The 11,970-nt window shown below is 32.9% G+C and overlaps 1 protein-coding gene and 1 pseudogene across 1 annotated transcript; one reads left to right on the forward strand and one right to left on the reverse strand.

Annotated features, from left to right (window-relative positions):
* Positions 1–1,235: 1,235 nt before the first annotated feature.
* LOC146940244 (acidic endochitinase-like) lies at positions 1,236–2,037 on the reverse strand (annotated as a pseudogene).
* Positions 2,038–7,053, forward strand: LOC146940245 (uncharacterized). Its single transcript, XM_085753925.1, has 6 exons — positions 2,038–2,275; positions 2,369–2,424; positions 3,832–3,955; positions 4,041–4,147; positions 6,373–6,439; positions 6,530–7,053. Exons 1-6 carry the CDS (start codon positions 2,194–2,196, stop codon positions 6,631–6,633), a joined length of 540 nt encoding a protein of 179 aa, XP_085610051.1. The 5' UTR covers positions 2,038–2,193; the 3' UTR covers positions 6,634–7,053.
* The last annotated feature ends 4,917 nt before the right edge of the window (positions 7,054–11,970 follow it).

Genomic DNA, 11,970 nt, shown 5'->3' on the forward strand with positions numbered 1-11,970 from the left:
GAGCCACGACAAATTTGATGCGAGAAAAGTCAAACAAGTTCCAGTTTTTATGGGCTAGAATATTTTCCAGGCAAGTAGGAGTGAGCTGAAAGCGAGGAGTCCCATGGAGGAAGCAAGAGCAGATTAACTAGACGAGCAACATTGCACCTAGCGAAGTACGACAATTTAATGACTTTCCAAGACAAATTGACATTTCCATAAAACCTTGATTCGCTGATCGAGCAAGAATTCATCAAACGAAACTGCACTTTTCTGTCACTTATAAATAGACTTGTAAATAAGAATTATTTATCATTGTAGACATATCTAGGCTATCTTTAGCGGGAGAAACAAAAAGAGAAGTTGTTCTTCACCATCGGAAGCCATTTGGAGCTTGGATTCAAGCTTTTAGATGTTCTTCCTTCTCCAATCTTCATCTTTGTATTAGTTACTTCAACTATAGGTAATTAATTATCTCTTAATATTGAGATTATGTTTAGTTAGACAGGAACACAATGTAATACTCTTGATCGGGTGCTTATATATAATCTATTATTCATTATGTCTTTGCATTTACATACACTGCTCGGTCATATGTCATTGAATAAATTGAATGTTTTTCTTAGCAACAAAAACCAATTGATACAATGGATTTTATGTCATTTTCCAGATATAAAAACATACAATGTGGGACAAGTAGAGATATAATTGAAGCTAATCGCACAATTTCATAATGTAGAGATATAATGGAGCATAGTATTGAGCTACTTTTAGCAAATCACACAATTTCAGAGGATGCAGCGGCTGTATGCGGCTCGTTCTTTATCTTCTTATCATTAGCTTGATAAAGAATAAATTGCAATTTTGCTGCAAAACACAAAATCAAAGTGGTTAGTTGAAAAAGTAAATATAGTTTGATGACATCACTAGTAGTTAAAAAAGGTAAATTTTAGACTCAATTTACCCACTCAATTGGTGATGTGGCATGAAAACAAATAAGGGCAAAATATAGTTTTCCAAATAATACTGGAGTAAACGGGCAATTACCTCCCTCTCCCCTTCGAAATTGTAAGTTTCGTCAATTACTCCCTGAAATTAACAAAACTTCAATTACCCTTCTGAAATTGCATAACGTTAATCAATTTACCCCCTCCATCAAATTCTTCTGTTAGTCAACATAACGTTTTGCAAATACCCCCTAAGTTTTGCTCTTATGTGCAAAATGCCTCCCAAATTTGAAAATTTAATTTTTTTTTTTATCCTTGACTCAAAACACCACTTGGAATAAAACCACCACTTGGAGCAGAAGCAGCATTTGCAGGAACACATAAAAACACTTGTTCAGCTTGACTTTGAAGTCCATTGATTCCAAGCATTAACAAGATTGTTAGTGTTTCCATTTGAGTATTGACATTGAGGATTATTATAAAACTGAACCCAAACATAATCAAATAAACCAGTATTAATAGCTGAATCCAAATAAGCTTCAGGGTAAGGACATTGTGGTGCTGCAGACAAATAAACTTTCTTCTGTGAACTAAACCCATCAAGTGCTTTTGCAAGTTCATCCCAATATTGACCATCACCAGCTTCAATATCAAAAACGAGTTGATGCCTTTGCTTTGACAAGTTTGGATATCTTTACTAAAGTTTGTGCAACAATTTGTGGATGGATCATGGATTACAATGGCCTGCAAGGTTTAGTTATAGATTTTGGCCATTGCCAAAGTGGATAGAAAAGCTATGTTTACAAATTGGTAGTTGTTCGTGTCACAAGCATCTGCTAAGGAGCCTTCATTTCCATTTTGAAGGATGCTGCCATCTTTTGAGTAAGTATAAGAAGAAAAAATATAAATTTTAAAGTTCAAGGGACATTTTGTACATAAGTGCAAAATTTTAGGGGGTATTTGCAAAATGTAATGTTGATTAACAGAAGAATTTGAGGGAGGGGTAAATTGATTAACGTTGTGCAATTTAGGAGAGTAATTGAAGTTTTGTTAATTTCAAAGGGGTAATTGATGAAACTTACAATTTCGGGTAATTGCGTATTTACTCCATAATTCACTATTTTCTTATATTAGGAGAGATGTAATGTTGTTACCCTTTGACGCAAAACGCAGAAGACACAACCCCCTTTGTGTTGGAACTTCCGTTTCATTAGAAGTTTTCAGTTTCTTTGCTGAAAAGTGAAAACAAAGAAGAAGAAGAAGAACAATGCAACAAAGAAAATCACCGTTGGGAAGACCTTCAGGAACCGACGGTTCTGATTATTCCTACCGTATGGTTGTTGATTCAAGTCAGTACCTGTACTTCCATTCTCCAAAACCCCTAATTAATCCCTTTTTTCTATCAAATTTTCCTTAATTCCTTTTTATCTTTTGTTAATTAGGGTATCAACTTGTTGCAAAGGGGAAGAAACGTCTCTCTGTGTTATTTATCATCGAGGTACCATTGATTTTTTATTTAATTTTTCTTTTAAATTATTGGGTTAGACTCCGACAACGTCGCGAAACAATGTCCGTATCCTGGCTGGGAGAGATATTCACATATAGTGTCCAACATGATTACCTCCAATGGAAGAAAAAAAAAAATACATGGAGACTTATTTGGTCCCTAAGAAATGAATAATATATATTTGGTCATTAAGAATCTTAAATTATTGGGACAGCGGTAAAACCGACAATGTTGTACGGGACAATGCTGGACGGTAAAGAACCAGCACGAACATAAGTTAAGCATGACTGAGATGAGGATGTTGCGTTTGACGTGGGTAAGACTAGACGAGATAAAATTAGATATGACAACATTAGAGAGAGTTGGGGTAGGAAAGATGGTAGAAACTAGATTTAGGTGGTTTGGACATGTATAGAGAAGACATGTGGATTGTGTAGTAAGGAGAGTAGATCGGATGGAGTGGAGTCAAATCACTAGAGGTAGGGGAAGACCTAGAAAAACTATAAGAGTTCTGCAAGAGAAACTATTTAGGGGGATATAGAGATTAATAAGCTGGAGAAAGACATGGTTTTTGATAAAACACTATGGTGTCGTTTGATTCATGTAGCTGACCCCACTTAGTGGGATAGAGCTTGGTTGTTGTTGTTAAGAATCTTAAATGTGGTCAAATTTATCCCTAACAAGGCCGAAAATGTCCCTAAAATTTATCTTTAAAAGTTATAATAGTTTGATCCATATTTGAGATTCTTAAGGACCAAAGTGATATTTTTTTTCAGAGACCATTTTGAGGATTTAGTGTTTTTAGTATTAGCCTGTTACTTGACAGTCTTAAGTTAGAAAAGACTTCTAGCTGATGTTACTGGACAGGACAGGTCTTTATTGGTTCATTTGGTTCCTCACCTTTCAAGAAAACGTGTAAAAACTTGTTAATTAGCTGTGTCTTTTTCGTGCTACAGAAACTGTACAATGCATGTTTATTTTCTTGCATTGGAATATACTTTGACATATTTGCGAAGACTAGACAGTACTAATTGGATTAACTCGAATACTTGTTGCTTGGTTATATTCAACGAAGAATGGTTACAAGTTATTATAAAAAGTTCAATATGGTTAAACTATTTGGTGCTGCTCCTCAAGCTACATTTAAATGCATATAAGGAATTATCGTACTAAGGGAGTTTCGGTAGCCAGCTAGAAGTAGTTTTGTGTTGTAATATTCTTGATTTTGTTAATTTTGTAGTCTCTTTGTTTGTTTGATGTTCATAGCCATGTAATAATGTTATTTTTAGCTTTTAGAATTTATGACGACAAATACCGAATCTGTATACTGTATCTGCTGCCAGTGCCATCTTTATTTTTATCTGATATGGATTTGAAATTTTAAATTGTGCTATGCAGGCTTTGTTTCTGTTAATAGGAGTGATATTTGCATTTTTACCAGGAACAAAAGAGGATACACCGAATAGAGTTGCCATTTCTTCTGTTATTGCTAGTGTTGTTTTGCTGATCACTGCCGATATAGGTTGCTATACCTGGAATTTTATTATTTTATTGAGTTTTTTTATACAATTCTTTAAATTGAGATATCTCTGCCAATTTTGTGAAAGGTAGAAGACGAAGCCGGTCGAGTTTATTGAGATTATATGCCGTTTTATCTTCCCTAGCATTGCTTCTCTTCACTGCTACTCTTGCTAACCAGTATTCCCTGCTGAAGGTAAACATGTCAATAATTCACTGAAGTTTTATAAGAAAATGCTTTAGAAACATTCAATAGAAACATGACTAAGAAAGCATCTGAAATGAATTTTCAGTGCGATTTTTGAAGTCATGAACAAATAACCCATTTATAATTGTTTTTGTTTTTCTTTTGCTGCATTATAATTCTTATTCTTATTTAATATTAGTCATCTTCACCTTGCTATGTATCTTCACCCTCTCACGTGAGATCTTTTGGTTGGAAGTTCCTAATTTGACTATGAGGTACTCGGTTCGATCCCAGTGAAGGGGTGTGTGCTGTTCTTGGAAAGAGACCTTGATATGTATCTATTTTTTCCTTCTTTGGTAGCATGCTCCTCTGCCTCATGGCTCTTGTTCTTTTGCTGTCTAAGCTGCTTATTCTAGTTCTCTACCAGGGTAAAAATATAAATTGTTTGATACTCCCTCCTTTCAGCAAAGCTTTCTTTTACAGGATATGGGAGATCAATCATAGAAGTGTTTTTTTTTTTTTTGTTTTTCTCTTTATACTCCTCTTCCCATGCCTTCGACTCTTTAAAGTGTTCGTTGCATTTCAAACAACCCAAATCCCACATCGACACAGCTGATATAAACGTGCAATCAGTGGAGCTGCTGACCTCAAAAGCAGTAAAGCACTATAGTGGGATAATGCAAGACGGGAAAATCACTAAGTTTTTTTATGCATATATTAATATTAATATTATATATACAAATGCTGAAAAATTAAAAGATTAATCAAAATTAATGAAGTGAGCAACAACAATCAAACCCGGAAAAATGGATATTAAAACAAGTTTTTTATAAGCATTTAGCAGCCGTCGCAACCACAAATGGCGGCGATTTAGGCCTCTATAGTGGACACATACAGCTCTGCCACAGTAAACACTCAACTACAGACTTCCAGTAGCGGCCACTGACCAGTCAGTATAGCGTATTGCTGGCAACATGTCAAAACCTGTGATCAAACTATTGACATTTTCATACCCTCATCACTATGCATGCATATAGTACGGCAGATGCAATTCATTTAGTGTACTGATGTACTCGCCTGTAATATGATTAGATTAGAGCTGTTCATGGTTTAGTTTTCTTCATAAACCAAACTGTCAAAAAGTTTCAGTAAAACCGAACTGAACCATTTATAATTTGTCTCAAACCAAACTGTGTTTATGGTTAGGTGCACCAGATTCTGTTTTTCCAAACTGAACTGTTGCATCTTTGCAACCTTTCTGAACTGAATAAACTGTCAACCTTTAGAAAAAAAATATGATCTAGTTCCTGGGGGCTGTTACAGTATTTACAAAAAAATAAAAAAAAGGAAAATCTAATGCAGCACATGGGTGATGGAAAGTAATGCAATTTGAAGAAACAAAGAAATGTAGAAACGAGTTCAACAAAAAAAACAAAGATGCAGAATGAAATTAGTTCACCGATGAAATTAAGATGCTGAAACGAGTTCAACAAAGAAACGAAGATGCAAAAGCAAGTTCAACAAAGGCGCTTAAACGAAGTATCAGTTAATAGTAGAAACGCGTAAGCGGGATCTGAAATTTATAAATGGTGTGGTTGCAGAAACGAGTTCCCGAATGAAATGGTGGTGCAGTTGCAAAAACGAGTTGGTGACGTGATGAATGAGTTTGTGGTGCTTTTGCAGAACTTTGTAAATGTAGCGCAATTGCGGAACTTCGTAAATGGAGGCTGATTTTAGAACTTGATTTAGGGTTCAAACTTGATGAAGGTTCACACAATTTAGAAATGAGTTCTTAACTCGAAGAATGATTCCTGAAGATGATTGTGAAGAATAGAAGGTTCATAACCATTTAGGACTCTTGAAAATGAGAAATATGATTAGTAATGTGATTGAGTTTTGAAAATGAACTGTTGATGAAAGTTGAAAATAATTGAGTGTTATGCAGTTCGAGTACTGTTATTTGGGTTCAGTTCAGGTTAGTGAACTGTGTTCAAAACATAGGTTCGTCTCGTAACACATGGAAATGGTTCTGTTAATTTTAGTGCAGTTTGATTAGCTTTTGCGGTTCGGTTCACTTTTTAAGTTTTTTGAACAGTCCTAGCTATCCGAAACTGATAACTATATGTCTTCATTGTAGTTCAGCTACAACATATGCATTGCTACATAAGTTTATTGTTGATAGTTCACTGTTTCCTCAGAAATGCCCTTATGATTGTATGGAGTCTCTTCTGTAGGTTATCCAATATTTTAATAATCGGGGAACAAGCAGTTTTGATGTTGATTTTCCCAGTCTTCAAACTGGTAAAGATTTCTTTCAAATTCTAAATATTTTGTTCATGTACAAATTGGTGTCGCAACATTTCTGTAATAACTCGACTTTATGTTGTACAGGTTTGTTGGTATATATTCTCACTTTTTCGCTGTTCAAGATCAGTACCATCAAAGCAGTTGTATTCCTTCTTTTTAACATGACGCCTCCCAAGAAAGCCTCTTAGCCTCATGGATTTCCTTCCCCCCCGGATGTGTATGAATCTATCTTCTTTGAGTGATTGAGGGAATCTGACTTAAGCTCATGTGATTGAGGGACTCTGACTTAAGCTCGTGGATTTCACTGCTAATCGTTTTAAAGACATTTTTTTTTTAAATGCAAATCTTTGTTTTTTGTATTTGAGTTATCAGCAAAGTCTAGAGCTCCTATTAAACTGTTAGATCATATAAAACACAAACTATTGTTGTAGGCTTGTATTTTTTTTTTGAACAAGTGTTGTAGGCTTGTATTGAACTAGTGATGATATTTATTGGGGTATATTTGGATAGAGTTTTGGAGGGGAAAAGTTCTTCTCTCTTTTAAATTACGACACTATCAAATATTATTTTTTAAATAAATTAAATGTGATTGAAGCATTATATGATCATTAATCATGTGTTCTTTGGATTTTGTAAAATATCAAATATATTATAAAATATAGACTTATCCCTTGAAAACCCTCGCCTCCAAAAACCCCTCCCAAACAAAACCTTTAGATATTGAACCATCATTTTTCCACTTGAATTTACATTATCTCTCTCCTACTTCGTTCTCAACTGATCAAAAATACTAATCTTTAATGTTCAATATATTTGTGCAGCTACTTCCCATTTATGTAAAATTTCTCATGTTTGTCCTTATTGATTTGTAAATATGGAACAATATGGGTGAGACAAAATATTAGAAAAAATAACTTTATTTGAGAGACCAACTTAGGGAGAGCTGAGTTTTATTTTGGTGCAACACTATCATAACATCTAAATCATGAAAAAAAGTTCGCCTGTTGGTATTATTATAATATCTAAATAATTCCATCTGCTATACACTATTAGATGTAAGATTCAAGGTAAGTTTGGAGACGAGGCTTTGAAACTTGATGCAAGTAACGTGTATGACTGTGTTGATTGAGATTATCTCAAGGGGCTATCCGACTTAAAGTTGGATTCAAATTTATGTTGGTGAATTGTACAATGTTAGGCAAACATGGATGGAAGTTCTTGATTGACCTCGACACATTAGTGATTAGTATTTTCTAGGCTAAATATTTTCCTCAAAATACTGTTCTTGCAGTCTGGATTGGTCATAATTCTTCTTCATATGCACAAAGTAGTATTTGAAATAGTATAACATTACTAACTGAAGGTGTAAGATGGAATTTTGGGACATATATCAATGTTTCTGTTTGCATTGAAGCTTGGATTGCAAATGCAATGTGGATGCAGGGCTTTTCTTTTAAGAAGGAAAAATACTTCTGGCATGTGTCTGAGAGGCCGCCATTTGGACAGATTCATCACAGCTAGAATGGAATCAAATTCCATTTTATCCTGCAACATTGGAAGGTGATAAGAGACTCTGCACATGAACACATCATTTTGAGATTGATAGCAAGGTAGTAGAGGACCAGATTAACCAACCAACGAATAACATTTTTGTATTTGGTGTGATTATTAAATTAGACTGTTTTTTTCTGCCAACTTTAGTGTAAATTGTGTTTAGCGACAAGTGAATTGTGTAGCTCGTTCTCTAACTAGAGTGACACCTTTCATTACTAGCCGCCATGATTTTTATTGGATTCTACTATGTATGACTTTAATATTTTTATTAGATTCTACTATGTATCTCTTCAATAATTATGAATAAAATGAGTTCCTTCAAAAAAAATAATTATGAATAAAATGAGTTGATATACTTTCTTCGTAAAATTGAGTTAAGTCCATCCCAAATAACACAAGACTTTCATACATGTGTAAACAAATAACGACAATGTCGCAGGACCATACAATTATACTTATGTCACTGTCCCATTTGAAATACCTCCTATCCTAACTAAGTTTTTGTCAAACCTCATAATCACCCTTCTTTTTTTGGTTCAAGCCTCAACAAGGCACCATTCAAGGATACCCTACTTGATATATACCATAAACGAATACACTAAGGCAAAAATATCGATTTATATAACCTAGTCCCTCTTCTTCCTTTCCAAATGTGAAACTTTGTCAAAGATGTGTCGCACAATTTAAACTTTTTCACACATAATAACCACTATCACATCAAGTACCACCATGAAAAGAAGATCCACTACCCATATGCTTTTTTTATCTTTTTTCACCCTTCCGCCTAATTTTGTCCAGTTAAGTGCTCGGTGGCCTCATCACCTAACTTTACTAGCCCATTCAATTACACCCATCAAAAGAAAGGTTATTGTTACAATCAACCACCAGTGTCTATTTTTTAATCTAGCTGACACAAAAATATGCTTATTTTTAATCATATACTAACCAACCATTGTGGTTATATTGTTATAGCTCTTCTGATAGGAAATAGCAACATTCAAATACGAAATATTATTGGCTAATTATTTAGTAAAAATATAATTGGTGATGGTGACATCAAAATTGTAATTGATCATAAATATTAATGCAGTTAGATAAGTGGCTTTCTACTCAGATTGTACCTTCTTTTGTCCTATTAGTTATAACAGTTACTTGGGGTAGTTGAGCTTGATCAAAGTTCTAACACTAGTATGAACAAGATTGATGTGATTGCATGGTTTTCTTTGTTTTGATTGGAATTTTCAATTTTCTATGATTGTGTAGGTACGTGTCTTTACTTTATTTGGTTCCATGTCCTAGTCAAACAGTATATTAATTTGTGTCTCTGCATGTGTCGGTCTCTCATGATAAAGAAACAAAAGAAGAACATGCGTGTGGGGATATAACGGTAGAAGAAATACTTCTATCCATGTAAAAGGTATGAGAGATGATATTTATACGATCACTTTTTGATAATATTTGTAATAACAATTTTCTTTCTCATATTTATATTACATATTATTTTTTTTAATTTTTTTCTCTATTGTTTTGATTTTTGTGTCAATACCTCTTTTTCTTTGTAAAATTATGAGGGTGTGGTTATGGTGCATAAGGAGATCCTTATGCACCGTGCATAATTGCTTTCTACATCCAACATAATTGCTTTCTACATCCCAAGTAAGCCCACTATAAAATCTATTTATTTGTGGGCCTAATAAAGCCCCATATTATAATTTTTTTTCTTAACAATTTATTTACGCAAATTATTCGAAATAGTTTATTTATGCAAAACATTTTATTAGAATGATTTTTTAAAAACCGCTTATTCAAAACAACTTATTTATGCAAAACAGCTTATTCCGATCTCATTTTAAAAAACAACTTATTCAAAATAGCTTATTTATGCAAAACAGCTTATTCGAAACAACTTATTAGGATCGCTTTTTTTAAAACCGCTTATTCAAAACAACTTATTTATGCAAAACAGCTTATTTGTGCAAAACAGCTTATTCAAAATAGCTTATTTATACAAAACAACTTATTCTGATTTCATTTTAAAAAACAACTTATTCAAAACAACTTATTTATGCAAAACAACATATTTATGCAAAACAACTTATTCAAAACAGCTTATTTATGCAAAACAGCTTATTCGAAACAACTTATTTATACAAAATAGCTTATTTGTGCAAAACAGCTTATTCAAAACAACTTATTTATACAAAACAGCTTATTTGTGCAAAACAACTTATTCAAAACAACTTATTTATGCAAAACAGCTTATTCGAAACAACTTATTTATACAAAATAGCTTATTTGTGCAAAACCGCTTATTCAAAACAGCTTATTTGTGCAAAACAGCTTATTCAAAATAGCTTATTTATACAAAACAACTTATTCTGATTTCATTTTAAAAAACAACTTATTCAAAACAACTTATTTATGCAAAACAACTTATTCAAAACAGCTTATTTATGCAAAACAGCTTATTCGAAACAACTTATTTATACAAAATAGCTTATTTGTGCAAAACAACTTATTCAAAACAACTTATTTATACAAAACAACTTATTTGTGCAAAACAGCTTATTTATACAAAACAGCTTATTTCGATTTCATTTTAAAAAACAACTTATTCAAAACAACATATTTATGCAAAACAACTTATTCAAAACAGTTTATTTATGCAAAACAGCTTATTCGAAACAACTTATTTATACAAAATAGCTTATTTGTGCAAAACAGCTTATTCAAAACAACTTATTTATACAAAACAGCTTATTTGTGCAAAACAGCTTATTCAAAACAACTTATTTATACAAAATAGCTTATTCGAAACAACTTATTTATACAAAATAACTTATTTGTGCAAAACAGCTTATTCAAAACAACTTATTTATACAAAACAGCTTATTTGTGCAAAACAACTATTTGCACAAAATAAGCTGTTTTGAATAAGTTTTTTATGAGTTAGAGAGAGAAATGAGTATGGATTATGAGTTTCTTTACTGGAACTTTGTTTAACATGTTATACACTGAAATTATTATTGAAACCATAATTATGGTTTAATGGTTTTGATAATCATGTATGTGAAACCAAGATAATTGTGTAATGGTTTTGAATAATGATTAAGATGTTATACACTGAAATTATTACTGAAACCATAATTATGGTTTAATGGTTTTGACAGTCTTCTATGAGAAACCAAAATAATTGTCTAATGGTTTTGCTATGGCTATGGTTTCTGTGAGTTGGTTTCAAACCCATTTTGCTGTGGAAATGGTTTCCGTGAGTTGTACTCGAAAACCATTTTGCAGTGAAAATGGTTTCCGTGAGTTGTACTCCAAAACCATTTTGCAGTGGAAATGGTTTCCGTGAGTAATGCTAACACCAGATCCGAACCGGATTGATCATAAACAACACAATTCATCACAACATTCTCAATAATACTAGTTGTTTATAGTATCTATCATATAATATTATTCATCTTATTTAATTTTTGGCCCAATAATGTTCAATTTAATTTAATTTTACTAAAATTAGGGGTATGGAATACTGAAACCATAAGTACGGTTAAATGGTTTTGATAGTGTTCTATGTGAAACCAAAATAACATCAAATTCCTAGTCTTCAATAACATCAAATTTGTGTTCAAACGAATTACAGATGAGAAGTTTGTTGAACAAAAATATTAATTCAAATCCATCTTCATCACCAAATCCATGAAAACATTGCTGAACAAAAATCATTCATTCACAAGATCCGGCTCGTTTTCCGTATTCAACTTCTTAATAGTGGTTGTTCTTCTTCTTCCCGCTATTCATCTTCTTCAAACCCAAATGGGTTGTTTTCCCATTTCAACAATATTTCTCATGGATTTTTTGTTTCTACTGAAAAAGCAGTGTCAAACCCAATCCCAAACCCAAAATCAGAAAAGGGGGAAAATTCCAGGGTTTTAGATTTTTCCCCTTTCTTCCTCTTTTTCGATGCA

The sequence above is a fragment of the Medicago sativa genome, chromosome 3 (assembly GCF_051527215.1).
Source record: "Medicago sativa cultivar Bolivia chromosome 3, Bolivia_mono, whole genome shotgun sequence".
Taxonomy (NCBI): domain Eukaryota; kingdom Viridiplantae; phylum Streptophyta; class Magnoliopsida; order Fabales; family Fabaceae; genus Medicago; species Medicago sativa.